The sequence below is a fragment of the Delphinapterus leucas genome, chromosome 14, assembly GCF_059928025.1.
Source record: "Delphinapterus leucas isolate spDelLeu-1000000601 "Yukka" chromosome 14, BTC_Dleu_Yukka2, whole genome shotgun sequence".
NCBI classification, from domain to species: Eukaryota; Metazoa; Chordata; class Mammalia; order Artiodactyla; family Monodontidae; genus Delphinapterus; species Delphinapterus leucas.
In genome coordinates, this window is record NC_143142.1 from 47,025,192 (window position 1) to 47,041,939 (window position 16,748).

Genomic DNA, 16,748 nt, shown 5'->3' on the forward strand with positions numbered 1-16,748 from the left:
CCTCACAAGCATCCTCTGAAACATCCATCCCTCTCTCTGGTCCCTTGTTGTCATTCTGTGCAGTCTGCTGTGGAGACATTCTTTTTTTTTTTTTAAATAGATCTTTATTGGAGTATAATTGCTTCATGATACTGTGTTAGTTTCTGTTGTACAACAAAGCGAATCAGCCATATGCATACGTATGTCTCCATATCCCCTCCCTCTTGAGCCTCCCTCCCACCCTCCCTATCCCACCCCTCTAGGTCATCGCAAAGCACCGAGCTGGTCTCCCTGTGTTATGCTCCTGCTTCCCACTGGCTAACTATTTTACATTCGGTAGTATATATATGTCGATGCTACTCTCACTTTGCCCTAGCTTCCCCCTCCCAACCTGTGTCCTCAAGTCCATTCTCTATGTCTACATCTTTATTCCTGCCCTGCCACTAGGTGCATCAGTACCATTTTTTTTAGATTCCATATATACGTGTTAGCATACAGTATTTGTTTTTCTCTTTCTGACTTACTTCACTCTTTATGACAGACTCTAGGTCCATCCACCTCACTACAAATAACTCAATTTCGTTTCTTTTTATGGCTGAGTAATATTCCATTGTATGTATGTGCCACATCTTCTTTATCCATTCATCTGTCAGTGGACACTTAGGTTGCTTCCATGTCCTGGCTATTGTAAATAGTGCTGCAGTGAGCACTGTGATACAAGTCTGGTTTTGAATTATGCTTTTATCAGGCTACATGCCCAGTAGTGGGATTGCTGGGTCATATGGTAGTTCTAGTTTTAGTTTTTTAGAGAACCTCCATACTGTTTTCTATAGTGGTTGTATCAACTTACATTCCCACCAACAGTGCAGGAGGGTTCCCTTTTCACCACACCCTTTCCAGCATTTATTGTTTCTAGAGATTTTGATAATGGCCATTCTGACTGGTTTGAGGTGATATCTCATTGTAGTTTTGATTTGCATTTCTCTAATAATTAGTGATGTTCAGCATCTTTTCATGTGCCTCTTGGCCATCTGTGTATCTTTCTTGGTGAAATGTCTATTTAGGTCTTCTGCCCATTTTTTAATTGGATTGTTTGTTTTTTTGATATTGAGCTCCATGGGTTGTTCGTATATTTTGGAGATTAATCCTTTGTCTGTTGTTTCATTTGCAAATATTTTCTCCCATTCTGAGGGTTTTCTTTTTGTCTTGTTTATGGTTTCCTTTGCTGTGCAAAAGCTTTTAAGTTTAATTAAGTCCCATTTGTTTATCTTTGTTTTTATTTCTGTTACTCTAGGAGGTGGGTCAAAAAACATCTTGCTGTGGTTTATGTCAAAGAGTGTTTTTCCTATGTTTTCCTCTAAGAGTTTCATAGTGTCTCGTCTTACATTTAGGTCTTTAATCCATTTTGAGTTTATTTCTGTGTATGGTGTTAGGTAGTGTTCTAAATTCGTTCTTTTACATGTAGCTCTCCAGATTTCTCCAGCACCACTTACTGAAGAGGCTGTCTTTTCTCCATTGTATGTTCTTGCCTCCTTTGTCATAAATTAGGTGACTGTATGCGCGTGGGTTAATCTCTGGGCTTATTCCTATCCATTTGGCCCCTCAGACCTGGTAGCTTTCTTTGATACTTCTGGGCCACTCTTGGCTTCTTAGGAGTTATTCTCCTCCGCTGAAGACATGCTTTCTTTTGTAGAGTATTGCTGTTTCCTTGGATCTTTTTTTTAGTCTTTTTTAGAAAAATTAATTACTTAATTATTTTTTGGCTGTGTTGGGTCTTTGTTGCTGCATGTGGGCTTTCTCTAGCTGTGGTGAGCGAGGGGTACCCTTCGTTGTGGTGCGCAGCCTTCTCATTGCAGTGGCTTCTCTTGTTGAGGAGCATAGGCTCTAGGCATGCAGGCTTCAGTAGTTGTGGTGCACGGGCTTCGTTGCTCCGTGGCATGTGGGATCTTCCCAGACCAGGGCTCAAACCCATGTCCCCTGCATTGGCAGGTGGGTTCTTAACCACTGAGCCACCAGGGAAGCCCCTACATGTCTTTTCATATCCTTTTTATTAGCACAGAATGGAGCAAAGACCAATCTTGAGTGGGGAAGGAAATACTGAGGGGAAAAATTCGTATTTCAAAAATATTACCCTGCATCACACTTAAGTTGAGAGTGAAAGTGTGGGAAATGAGAGAGTAGGTTGTCTCTAAAGAGAAATTACCCCAAGAGGAAAAAGAAAGAATTGAGAGATGGATTGGGGACACTAGTTTTTCAGAAAACCAGTGACCCTTCCCAGTCTTTAACTCCCACTTGACTTTGCTTGATGGGAATTTTCAGGAGAGATGTATGTTGCTGTTTTGCTATTGCCACTTTATATGTGAATATCAAATATGCCAAGTTTCTAGGACATTAATGGATTTTGTATTGTAATTCAATACATTTTTATTAAATGAATGAACAATAAACAGTCATGGACATACATGGATATATTAAAGCAGCTCAGGGCTACAAGGGCAGAAGCTTCACAAATGTTTCCATTTGAAAGATTGAGTTTAGAAATTAATTGGATTTTTTTTCCCTCAAATGGCACTTAATAATCTTGGGGACCAGTATTATACATTAGAGAACTTATTAACAGGTCTCAGCCAGGCACTTGGCTATTGAGTGTTGACACAGGAGAAAAAAAAAAACCCACACACAAAATAACAACCAATAAACTCTGCAGAACAGTGTTAAGGATACTGGACTTTAACTTTTTGATTGGAGGTATTACTACTGCAGTGGGCTGACCTGCCAGATGGATCATTAAGATCAAAGGCTATACGTTATGATGTTTGCCTTTTAAAAAGTAAATGCTACTCTGAATTTCATAGTTTGCAACTTTCAGCTGGAAGTGACAGCATGGATTCTTGGTATCTGCCTTCATTTCTTTTCTTTGCTGCCCTCCTCCGGGTTTTTGGCTTGGTAAGAAAACAATGTATGGAAAACAATTAGAAAAATTGGGGGTAGTTGATACCGATTATTAAAGAACAACCTGTTCGTTCGTTTTTTGTTTTTTAAGGAATTTCAAAGTGTCAATGAAATAAACGTTTCTTTTTGGCGAGCAGGGACAGGCAGGGTACTGGGAGTGAGAAGAAGACCCACCAGAAGAAAAGTCAGAGACACTGACATAAAGTTATGTTTTATCTTCAGTTTCATTGCTGTGTAACAAGTTTTCTTTTCATAAGATGGAAAATGTGAAATTTGAAAATCATTCCATTTTTACTGCGGAATGTGACACATATTGCTGTTACAGTAATGTGAGACATGACGGAGTGAATGATGAATGTCACAGGCACAGCAAATACTTACGTTTTGTAGCATGGGATTTCTTTTCTGCTTCTTCATCAGGTTAGACCTATCTTTCTACAGTGACAGGTAGTTGGTACCACAAACCAACTTGAGGTTTGTTTTATTTATTTATTTTAATTTTTATCGACGTGTAGTTGATTTACAATGTTGTGTTAGTTTCAGGTGTACAGCAGAGTGAATCAGTTATACATATATAGAGAGCCACTCTTTATTTATTTTTTTTTAAGATTCTTTTCCCATATAGGCCATTACGGAGTATTGAGTAAGTCCCCTGTGCTATACAGCAGGTTCTTATTAGTTATTTATCTTATATAGATATGTGTATATGTGTGTATGTCAATCCCAATCTCCCAATTTATCCCTCCCCCCCTTTATCCCCTGGTAACCATAATCACGTTTTTGTGTTTTTTTTGTTTTTTCATAATCAGGTTTTAAATGAAGTTTCAAGTGACTGGGGGGGGAACCTTTAGTTGTGATTTTTAAATAACAATTATTATGTTGAGCTGATATTCTGTGAACAGAACTACAGCAGTGAGAACAGGAGATACTATTGAAGACTTATTAAAACTGTAATTATGAACAAATACTTGATGACTTTTTTCAGGAGGTGTGTTGGCATTCCTCTGTGAGTGTGTGCCTGTGTGTGGCCAAATGTGAGGCAATCAAGGCACTAATTAATATCAAAAAGGATGGTCATCATCCAACCAGTTATTCCCATGCTTGTCAAACACCCCAACTGATTCTAGTATCTATATTCTAGTATCTACAGGTAAGTATTTAAATAAAATTGTACCTTACAGTTGTATGACAAAGTTTACCAAGTTCTTTCACATTACATCATATAACCATCATAATACCCAGGCAAAGCAGGCACTGACCATATTATACAGATATTCTGAGTATCAGGAAGGTGAACTGACTTGCTGTTAGTTGGTAGAAGCAGGAATAAAACCCAGACCTACTGTCTACCAGTCCCATGAGCTTTTTAAACTAGACTTCACTAAGAAATATCAGGTTTACTTAGTTTTTGCCATTGTGTATGTGGTCTGGGTTTCATTTCATCACCTGTAGCGAATCTGTTTTCAGAAGTTTTTTTTTTTTCCCACTTGCAAAGTATAGCCATAGATTTTTTTTCTGGAGTATTTGGTATTGACTTTGAAGGTGGAGTCTTGAGACAAATGTGAAAGTAAACCATGGTTAATGAGGTCTTCAATAAAATTTTCTTTTTAAAGGATCATGAAAAATTATAATAATATTTCAATATTGGGAATAAATTATTAGGTTTTTCAAGCATAGCTCCATGAATTCTTTAGAATCATGTTCACTTTAAATCATGTTTAAAGTGAACCCTTAATTGAGGGCAAGACTCTTATGTTCTGCCTTCTTTTCAACCTGTGAAGTTGGTTTCTTGTTTCTTTCACCTTCAAATCCATACAACAGGCTGTTTCATTTTTTATATGAAATGAGAAGACCCTTGGGTCAAAAAGTTATCTTAGACTCTGATTTAGCTCTCTTGGGATTTTTCCAGAAAGTTATCCATAATACTAGGGAAAAAAGAAAACCCCAGAAATGGTTAGATATAAATTGGAATCAATAAGACCATTTATTTCGTGGGCATCATAATAATATATCTTTTGTATGTGTTTGTTTCCCAGCCAACCCCAGAAATCTTTGGTGAGTCTATTTTGAGTTTTGCCCTATGTTATAGTAAAAAAAGGTTATGTGAATAATAGAACAACAGAACAGAAGAACTTAGGACACATTTAATGCTAAGCACAGTGCATAATTGCATATGCATTATTGCATAATTGCATTGAACTTTGATCAAGCGCTGGCTTCTTTTGACTTATTGAGGAACGTTTTATTGTTTCTGCTCCGGCGTTCCACCTACTCAGCAAAAAAAAAAAATAAGTGGTGGTATAAGAAAGTCCAAACACAGTGACTGACATATCGGCATCCCATAAAATGCCTACTATTATTATTTTTGTTATTTTGTGTCAAATCAAATGGACCTGATGTCTGTCCTATTCAGTTGTACAGTTAGAGACTTGGCCATATTATCTACCCCTTTGCAACTTAAGAATAATTCAAATATAAATTAGGAATTTTGCTTGAGAGTTCCAAGGTACACTATTAGCAAGGAATATAAATATATGGATAGATTGTACTGGTTTGACCAAATTTAAATATTTGCTTCTTATTTAATCTAGTCATCTAATCTAGTCTTTCAAATTAAGCTTAATATTATATGGAATGACCAATTTCTTATTCCTGAAGTTATTTGGCATACAAGGGACATGGGTAAAACAAGAGTATATATGCAAAAGCCCCATAGCCCCAAGCCTGGCTCATGGGAGGTCTCAATCAATCGATCAATCAATCAATGAATCAATATATGTTGAATCAGAACCTGGTACTCTCTTATCTGAGGCAAAAGAACCTTGCTTACTTCTAATTGGTAATTGATAAAGATTTTCTTCTTTCATAAACACAATGTTCAATGTGTTTTTATTCTTTTTGTTAAAGATGTAGATGGTGGAATTGACCAGGATATATTTGATATCAATGAAGGTTTGTGGATTTTTTTTAAATTCTTTATTAAGTGGGGAGTTTGAATCCAATTTGCTAACACAAATTTTTACCTTCCCTCTTAGATTCGGGACTGGATCTTTTTGAGGGAGACATCAGACTTGATGGGGTGAGTTGAAACAATGCAAGGAAAGACCTTCAATTAACCACTGCAAGCTAAAATAGAGTATCTGAGAATGATGGGACAACATGGGCTTTGTTAAGCCCAACTATCTCTAAGGGTGTAGAATCATAGTTGACACATTTAGTCAATGAATACTTTATACTCTAAGGGATTCATATAATAGTATCTTCATCATTCATTACTCAGATTTCTGTGTGGTTAAACCCACCGTCACTCACCTGGTATGCTTTGGTCTTATTGATCTGACTGATTTTCATTATGGGAACAATATGATATTTTCATTTTTAAATAGAACCTCACTGATTAAAGCCAGTTGAAGCAAAATTAAACTGAATTTGTAAATTCAATGAATCAGGTTTTTACCATAAGAGAAAGGTTTTGTGACTCCTACTCTGACAGCTGAGAATAGAGTTGCCACATAAAGATCTTCCCAAACTATCATAAAGAGTACTGGTTCTGGGGCTTCCCTGGTGGCTCAGTGGTTGAGAGTCCGCCTGCCGATGCAGGGGACACGGGTTCGTGCCCCGGCCTGGGAAGATCCCACATGCTGCGGAGTGGCTGGGCCCGTGAGCCATGGCCGCTGAGCCTGCGCGTCCGGAGCCTGTGCTCCGCAACAGGAGAGGCCACAACAGAGAGAGGCCCACGTAATGCAAAAAAAAAAAAAGAGTACTGGTTCTTACCTAGCCATCATGGCACACAGATGAACACAGGTACCTTACATGTAGTTTAAGGGAGCTTAAACATTCCTCAACCCCCACTGTGAACTTCAACTCAAGAAACAGAGCTGCAGTGTCTGAGGTTTAGTCCTTGGTCTGCTCTTCTCTCCTTGATCCTACCCTGTACCAGGGCTTGTCATCTCTGTGCTGATGACTCCCAATGTATAACTCTGGTTCATTCCTTCCCCTGAGCTCCTGACTTGTCTATCCCAATACTAATCCATCAGTTCCATTGGAATGTCTACAAGATACCTCAAACATAATGTGTCCTCAACTAAACTCTGATTTCTCATACAAGCTGTTCCTCCCTAGTTTTCCCTCTTAGTAAAGTAATCACCACTCCCTCTCCCCACTCCACTGAATAAGTAAAAAACCTAGGAGTCACCTTTGCTTCTTCCGTTTCCCTCACCCCACCATCCACTCCATCAGCAAGTTCTATTATTTCTATCTCCAAAGTATATATACTCCAAAGAATCCACTTTTCTCCTAATTTATCTGCTTCAAATGTTGCCCTCCTAGAATCTTTTCCACCCTGTCCCTGTCCCCTATCCCCTACAGCAAAGTGAACTTTTAAATAAGCAACACCACCATTTCACTTCCTGGCTTGAAACTCAATGGCTTCCTACCATATTTAGAATAATATCCAGATTTACCCACAGCCTTTAGGACTTTGCATGATTTAACTCCTGCCTATCTCTCCTCCCATCTCCTCTCTTCTTTGATCTCATCTCCTTAGGCCACTGGCCTCAAACATGCAAAATATACCAAGCATATTCCTACCTCAGAGCAGAACAACTACTGTTTCCTCTGTCTGGAATGATCTTTCCAGAGCCCCTTTCAATACTGGCTCTTTCTTATCACTCTCATTTCACCTTCAATGTCACCCTTTCAAGGAGTCCTGTCCTGACCTCTTTATCTAATACACTCCCCTAATCCCTTTATTCTTGTCCACATCTCCCTTTTTCATTTCCTCTGCTACTATTAAATATATCCTGTTTAAACTTAAAAAATATATTTATTTATTTATTTGGTTGCATGGGGTCTTAGTTGCGGCAGGTGGGCTCCTTAGTTGTGACTCACCAGCTCCTTAGTTGTGGCTCACTGGCTTGTTAGTTGCAGCGTGTGGACTCTCAGTCATGGCATGTGAACTCTTAGTTGTGGCATGCAGGTGGGATCTAGTTCCCTGACCAGGGATCGAACCCAGTCCCCCTGCATTGGGAGTGTGCAGTCTTATCCTCTGTGCCACCAGGGAAGTCCTTAGACTGTTTTCTTACATGCTGTTTGTCTCCTCTACTAGAAAGAGCTCTAGGAAGGTAGAGACATTGGTAGTTTGGTTACCAATGGATCTCTGTTCTCTTGAACAGTGTTCATTTTGCTGGCTGGGTGAATACATTAATGAAACATTATTAGCTTTCTATTATAAAAGTTGGGAGGGAGACACAAGAGGGAGGAGATATGGGGATATATGTATATGTATAGCTGATTCACTTTGTTATATGTATAGCTGATTCTGCTTTGTTAAAGCAGAAACTAACACACTATTTTAAAGCAATTATACTCCAATAAAGATGTTAAAAAAAATACTTGATGAAGGATGAATGGACCAGGAAAAAAAAAATTTCAAGTACTTTAAAATTGTTTGAAAACTTTGGTCCAGCTCATGTGTGATTTTTTTTCTGATATTCTGAGATCAAGATGATTGAGGTTTTGCTATCACTTCCTTCTTGTATATTTTTAATCTGTAGTATAAGAAACTAGTCTATGAATCTACCATATTTATTGTCCAGTTTTCCAACAATCATTATTTACATGATTTTGCTTCAACTTTATCAACAAAATTAATGATAGAAATTAGTGATTTCCCATCAGCCAATCAGAGAATTGTGCATAAGCTGATCACATACCCTGTAACCACCCTCCCTCACCTGGCCTTTAAAAATGCTTTGCTGAAACCCTTTGGGGAGCTCGGGGTTTTTGGGGGCCTGAGCCACCCATCTCCTTGCATGGCCCTGCAATAAACCTTTCTCTGCTCCAAACTCTGATGTTTCAGATTGTTTGGCCTCACTATGCGTCAGGCCCACGACCTTGTGCTATTACAAGGATATGTAAAAATATGAATAATTGAAGTGAAATGATAGGATTAAAGGAAATATTAATGCTTATCATTCTCCTTATTAAAAAACTCAGAAATAAAAAAGAAAGAAAGAAAGAAAAAAAAACCCCAGAAATTAGTGATTTCCTCCTAAACCTTTGTTATAATATGATAAAAGTAGGTGTACACACACATGTGTACGTGCACGCACACACCCTGGCAATTTGTTTAGGCTGGCTGGGAAAGCTTAAAACTTCCTTTATTTCTAGATTAACTATTGATTGTTTCATAAATGTTTGACTGATACATTCAATGAATCCTTTCCCACTTAATTTTGACAGGTACAAGAAAGAAATTCCATCGTTGGAGAAAGATATAGATGGCCTCATACTATTCCATATGTTCTAGACGATAGCTTGGGTTAGTATGCACTTTGGAGTGCCCAGAACTAATGTATGTTCCTGACAGAATATGATGACAGTATTTCCAAGGGAAGACTCACATGGCCTTTAAGGGTTTTTTTCTTTGTTGTTTTGTGTGGCTAAGTACACTTTAAAAAAAATAAGCAAAATGAAAAATGAACAGAACCTAAATGATTTTGTCTGAAATATTTGCTGAGTTTTGACCAATAAAGGATGAATTCAACCAATATTTATGGAGAGCCTACTCTGTATTGGTTGCTTGGGACATAAATTTTAGGGAGCTAGTCTTTATTTTAAAGCAGTGGTTTCATATATGTTCAGACTTTACATATGAGTTTGAAACATGAAACAACCAACCAAACAAAACTTTAGGAACTGTCACTATTTTACTAATATTTTATTTGGACAATTGAGGAACTTAAACAACAAGAACCCACTATCATCTTTTATCATCTTTTTTGTTTATAAAATAAATAATGTTTTAATACTAAAAAGTCAGAAGAACCTAATCCAAAAGAAAGGACAGCTATTCTATATTAGAAATTTATTGTAATGGAAAGCTCTAAACATGGTCCCCATTTAGTAAAAATGATACCCTTGACCAGCATCAGTTTAGGAACTGCTATTTGGGAGGTTTTTCCTTAAATATCATACATTTCAGTAGAGATTCAGATAAACCAAAAGCTAATTATAATAGAATGCAGTAAATGTAATGATTAGTGATATGTTCAAAATGTTATGGGAGCACACTGGAGGACATTTAACTCAACCTAGATATAAAGGCATATGCATTAGGGAGCAGGTGACCCTATGCAGTAGGGCTGCCATGAAGCTTGTGCAAGTTGTACACCACACATAGGTGCCTGGGGAGGGGGCACAAGTGGGACTGAAATTAAGTTTGCATTATATTCATCATGAGCATTCATTTCTTTGCATGAAGTACTATTCATCCACCTGCCAAGCCAGCACTTGCAACATCTGCCCAGATGAGGTGCCCCTCCCTTTCTTTCTTTCTTTCTTTCTTTCTTTCAAGTATATTTGATTTACAATATTGTGTTAGTTTCTGGTGTACAGTGAGGTGGCCCTCTCTAATTCATAGAAAGGAACTATGGGGGCTAGTGCAGCCTCTAATAGCAAGGGAAGCACGCTCTAGGCAGATGGATCACTATGTGCAAAGGCATGGGGAAAGGAAGAAAACCCCTGCTGGGAAGTAGGTTGAGAGCGGGGAGATAATGAAGTTGAACAGATAGGCAGACTTCAGATTGGGAAGGACTTGAGTCTTCCCCATGTTAAAGAACGTGGTGTGTATACCAGTGGTATGTGCAGCCGCTAAAGGTTTTAATGCAGAAGTGAGATTGTTATCACTCTGGTTGCAGTACAGAAGATGTATTATCAGTGGGACAGAAAGAGAGTAAGAAGATCTGTTAGACTCTTGAAGAAATTCAGGGAAAGATTAAAGAGTTTCTGAACCAAGACTCTCTCAGCGAGGATAGACAAGAGGGGATAATTTTAAGAGAGGCTTAGGAGACAATTAGATTTGGTGATTGGCTCCAAGAGATCAAGAAGAAGGTGAGTCTAGGGCAAGAAGTGCTAGTGTCCAAGATTATGTCTTAGACACCTGGGTGGATGGTAACACCTTTAACAAGAATAGGGAATATGTCTTGGAGAGGGTAGGATAGAGAAATGTGGTGGAAATTGGTTTTGGGCATGCAGAATTTGAAATGCATCAGGCTCACTGTGGTGGAGATATCATATAATGGCTTGGTGTCTGATCTGGTCATTCAAGATAGAGAAATCTAACAGGGAGTTATTAAGGGTATAGGAGATGGTTGAAGCTATGGATATGGATGAGATTCTCACATAGTGCCTTGCGTATAATGAGTACTTCATAGATAATGGATCTTATTGGATGACCCAGGAAGATTGTATTGTGTAAGAAGATGGCACAGAATGGAATTCAGCCTGGGAGAGCAACTTTTTGGCATTGATATAGATGGGAGATCTGATAGAGATTTTTTTTTTTTTTTTTTTGCGGTACGTGGACCTCTCACTGTTGTGGCCTCTCCCGTTGCGGAGCACAGGCCCCGGACACACAGGCTCAGTGGCCATGTCTCACGGGCCCAGCCGCCCCGCGGCATGTGGAATCTTCCCGGACCGGGGCACGAAGCCGTGTCCCCTGCATCGGCAGGCGGACTCTCAACCACTGAGCCACCAGGGAAGCCCTGATAGAGATTTTTGAGAAGGGAAGAATGGCCATTAAACAGATGAAAAACCAAGAGTACAGTAGAAAAAGCCAAAGCAACAGTAATTAATAGGATTAGAAGCTATAAAGAGCTTGTGTAACATCAGGAGAGAATGATGTTCATTGGCTTTTGGAACTGGAGAAAATCTGAAACATTTTATTAAAATTTTAAAAATTTCGGCTTTATTGAGGTATAATTGACATAAAATTATAAGATACTTAAATTGTAACTGTGGTGATTGGACATATGTATACATTGTGAAAGGATTCCCACATCGAGTTAACTAACACATCCATCACCTCACGTATTTCTCCTTTTTTTGTGTGTGAGAACATTTATGTTCTACTCTCTTAGCAAATTTCCATTATGCAATACAGTACTATCGACTATAGTCACCATGTTTTACATTAGATTCTCAGATCTTATTTATTTTACAGTTGAAAGTTTGTACCCTTTTACCAACCTCTCCTTATTTAAATATTTATTTTTGATTTTAATCTTTTGATTAAAAAATTTTAAATACTTTTGTTTCAAAATCATATATATGTATGTGTATAATACATATACATACATATATACACATATATATGTATGTATATATAGCTTAAAAACTTTATTCTCCTGTGTTCCATGAAAGATCAGTGAGCTTTAATTTGACTGTATCTCTTAGGCTATTTTTGCCATGTATTTTAACCAAAGTTATCCTAACCTTATGAGCTTTATGTACCTGTTTCTTTTTTAAAAATTTTTTGCTTTTTTAAAATTGAAATATAGTTGATGTACAATATTATATGTTACAGGTGTACAATATAGTGCTTCACAATTTTTATGGGTTATACTACATTTATGCTTATTATAAAATATTGGCTATATTCCCCATGTTGTACAATAGATCCTTGTAGCTTATTTTATACCTAATAGTTTGTACCTCTTAGTCCCCTCCCCCTATATTACCCCTCCCCCCTTCCCTCTCCCCACTGGTAACCACTAGTTCTCTATATCTGTAAGTCTGTTTCTTTTTTTGTTATATTCACTAGTTTGTCCTACTTTTTAGACTCCACATACAAGTGACATCATACAGTATTTGACTTATTTCACTTAGCATAATGCCCTCCAAGTCCATCCATGTTGCTACAAAAGGCAAAATTTCATTCTTTTTTATGGCTGAGTGGTACTCCATTGTGTATATACATATACCACACTTCTTTATCCATTCATCTGTTGATGGACACTTAGGTTGCTTCCATATCTTGGCAATTGTCAATAGTACTGCTATGAACATTTGGGGTGCATGCATCTTTTCAAATTAGTGTTTTTGGTTTTTTTGGATATATACTTAGGAATGGAATTGCTGGGTCATATGGTAGTTCTATTTTTAGTCTTTTGAGAAAACTCCAAACTGTTTTCCATATGAAATGCTGCCAGTAGGGCTTTAGTCTTTTAGCTTAAGCCTCAGGTATTATCTGGCTGTTAAGATGCAACTCACCTGAAAGGGGTGAAACTTGAAGCAACGGTGTATAGCTTCCTGTGAGTGAGTTACAGTTGCTTGCCTGAGTGCCAGATTTGAAGTGAGTGGTAGGGGGAAGTAGGGAGAGGAGGAAAGGGGTAAAAGGTGGGAATAGAAATGAAGACCAAGGTGCTAGGAGCAGGAAGGGGCTAACAAGGAGAAGATAATTCTAAACAGCTGCTTGCTTAACTCCTAGGCTTGTCTGGGACCTGCCTTGTTCTTCGGAGCCTGGGGATTTAGGTAACAGGATACCTGGTGGAGCTCTTCTGCATCTGTGATGCAAAGTGAATTAAAACCCTTGGTAAATAAAGGCACAGGGTAAATAAGGATCTTATCTTGGTAGAAAGCTATACTTTTTACGAAACTTTCACATTTTTTCCCTTATTTGAGTCTCCAAACAATTCAACGCAGGATAGAGACTATCCTCATTAAGCTTTGATAAAAATCGAAGGCAAGCAAGCTCCTTTTACGTTCAGTTCAAAAAGTCATGTGGTGGTTGGTATCATCATGCCTTATTTTAAGGAAGTGATAGATCTGAAATAGTGACCCAAATGTGATACTTACAATACAGAAAATTTGGAAACAATTTAAATATTTGACAATAGGAAGTTAGTTATGTATCTTACCGTCATATAATGTGGCCATTAAAATGGTAAAAACAATACTTACTGGGCTTCCCTGGTGGCGCAGTGGTTGAGAGTCCGCCTGCCGATGCAGGGGACACGGCTTCGTGCCCCGGTCCGGGAAGATCCCACATGCAGCGGAGCGGTTGGGCCCGTGAGCCATGGCCGCTGAGCCTGCGCGTCCGGAGCCTGTGCTCCGCAAAGAGAGAGGCCACAACAGTGAGAGGCCCGCGTACCGCAAAAAAAAAAAACAAAAAACCCCCAAAGAATAATACTTACTGAGGAAGGAAGATTTTAAGATATATTATTTAGTGAAAAAATAGTTTATAATATATTATGTAGGCTGTGACTTTATTTTTTATAAAAATATGTATATTATGTATGTACGTATTCATAAGAAAAAAGTATGATAAATGTGGTTGATTATTTCTGGGTAAGATTTTATAATTTCTTTCTTGTTGTTTATATTTTCTAACTTACAATGAACATGTATTATTTGTGTGATATTGTAAAAGGTTGAATTCTGAGTGCCTCTTATAGATTCATGGATTTTAGGTCCCACATGTATCTTGTTCTTTACTTTCACCTAGACAGAGGCTTTCTGAATAATGTCTTTAAATATTTGTGCAATGGACATGTAAGAAGGTAGGAAGGAAATAAACATTAGATAAATGCTCACTTTACAGTAGTGCCCCCTTATGCTCGGGGCATATGTTCCAAGACCCCCAGTGGATGCCTGAAGCTGTGGGTAGTACCAAATCCTATATATAGCATGTTTTTTCCTATACTACATACCTATGATAAAGTTTAATTGATAAATTAGGCACAGGAAGAGATAGTAACTAATAAGAAAAGAGAACAATTATAATACACTGTAATCAAAGTTAAGTGAATGTGGTCTCTCTCTCTCAAAATATCTTATTGTACTGTACTAACCCTTCTTGTGATGACGTGAGATGATAAAATGCCTGCATCATGAGATGAAATGAGGCGAATGACGTAGGCATTGTGATGTAACGTTAGGCTACTGTTGACCTTCTGATGACACATCAGCGGAGGATCTTCTGCTTCGGGTGATGCTGGGTCACTGACCCATGGTGATGTTGATGATCGGGTGTTGGGAGCAGATAATGGATGTCCAGGGTTGGGGAGTCCCTGGTGGGATGGAGCGGCATGGCACAAGGTTTCATCAAGCTCTCAGAGTGGCGTGCAACTTAAAAATTATGAATTGCTTATTTCTGGAGTTTTCCATTTAATATTTTTGGATCTCGGTTAACTGCAGGTAACCGAAACTGCAGAAAGCAAAACTACAGATAAAGGGAGACTACTGTACTTGGAACTTCACCTCTACTTTCTCTGCTATCCTCACAATATCCCTGTGAAGCTGATTTTAATTTCCCACTTAGATGATCTGATGATAATACCAAAGCTCTAAGGGTAAATTAAATTGGCAAAGATTATGCATCAAAAATAAGTGGTGGGGCTTCCCTGATGGCGCAGTGGTTGAGAGTCCACCTGCCGATGCAGGGGACGCGGGTTCGTGCCCCGGTCCGGGAAGATCCCACATGCCGTGGAGCGGCTGGGCCCGTGAGCCATGGCCGCTGAGCCTGCGCGTCTCGAGCCTGTGCTCCGCAACGGGAGAGGCCACAGCAGTGAGAGGCCCGCGTACCGCAAAAAAAAAAAAAAAAAAAGTGGTGAGGATAGGGGAGAACTTAGCTGTGTCTTGTTCCAAAGTCCACACACCATCTTCTCTGCCATACTGTCTCCCACCTCCCGGCAGACACCATCCTTCACTTCACCGTACTTGACCCCAGCTGTGACTGTCTCTCCATATGCACCTGATATAGCTCCTTCCTCCGGGTTGCCCTCTGAGCTTCTTTTCCTGAACGTCTTTTCTGCTTTCACACCTCTGCTGTCTTTGAGCTCCATTCTATCTAACCTTTTAGCATCACTCAACTTGAAAGCAATGGTTCTTATTTGTGTTTTGGAACCGGAACTCACTTGCGAATCTTATGAATGCTCTCCCCAGAAAATGCACTTTGCAGAGATAGATATATATAGATATAGACGTAATTCTTTGTCTACTATTTCAACATATTCATGGTCCCTCTCATCTCAAGGTCCTCAGATTAAAAACTCTGCTGTGAGGCTTTAAATACATATTATAGCTTCTTAGATGAAGCATGTGACAGTGATTGTTCATTTTGGTTGCCTGCGAACCAATGTATATGTTCTCTGAGGTAAGGAAATGCCCTTTTTGCTATTTGCACCTGTAATGACTCCAGGGAAATATATATGGGGTGAAAAAAAGCTACCTGAAGAACAACCAATTAATTGCATGTGATACTTGATTGGTGCTGTATACTAAGTTTTTAAAAAATAAAACACTAAATATTCATGGAGGGGCTAACGCATGATAAACAATATATTGCATGGCCTGTTTCCATGGTGAACTGTTCAATGGTGGTAATTTTAATAAGTTTATTTTTGTTTGTTTTCTTCCTTCAGAAATGAATGCCAGGGGAGTTATCCTCAATGCATTTGAACGCTATCGCCTAAAAACATGCATTGACTTCAAGCCTTGGTCTGGAGAACCCAACTATATATCAGTGTTCAAGGGCAGTGGGTAAGTTGAAGAGTTGGTCTTCTAAGTGCTCTGATGAGAACTGTTATGGCTGGGGCATTACATCACAGCAGTTGCCCTCGACCCTAACCTTGGGGGGGGGTCGGGGGCTTCCATTGCTGTTTGCTGGATCTGTTTTCTTTAGCCATAAAAGAATATTTTCATACATGCAACCAGACTGCCAACGTTAAGACAAGGAAGGTGGGATCGCATGCCATCCACCCTGTAACTCTGTGAACTTCAACCTGTTTGTCGTTTCTATACTCCTTATTTCTGCCTTCAAGTAAAACCCATCTGTATGCATGTGCACATGTATATTTAAATTTATTTTAACCTAAGAACTCTTACTACTTCAGTTAAGAAGGTGATAGTTATTTGACTCAAGGTTAGCAGTTCTGAATGGTTGCTATACCTATAAAACCCTTATTCAAGGACCATCTGAAAAATTTTGAAATTGCCAGAAAAGATCAGGACTTGGCTGCCTGGAGGATGACTCA

General features: G+C 38.7%; 1 protein-coding gene across 3 annotated transcripts in view; it reads left to right on the top strand.

Annotated features, from left to right (window-relative positions):
* Positions 1 to 16,748, top strand: part of MEP1B (meprin A subunit beta) — a 44,272-nt gene that overhangs the window by 11,306 nt on the left and 16,218 nt on the right. Inside the window, exons 1-5 of one of the 3 annotated variants that reach the window (XM_022586912.3) lie at positions 4,932 to 4,986; positions 5,839 to 5,883; positions 5,967 to 6,010; positions 9,175 to 9,253; positions 16,137 to 16,254. In XM_022586912.3, coding sequence (XP_022442620.2) covers positions 16,139 to 16,254 — 116 coding nt within the window. In that variant the 5' untranslated portion in view covers positions 4,932 to 4,986; positions 5,839 to 5,883; positions 5,967 to 6,010; positions 9,175 to 9,253; positions 16,137 to 16,138. Of the gene's footprint in view, positions 1 to 2,958; positions 4,987 to 5,838; positions 16,255 to 16,748 lie in introns of those variants that run through there. The other 2 variants (XM_089895060.1, XM_089895059.1) reach the window with 2 other exon arrangements.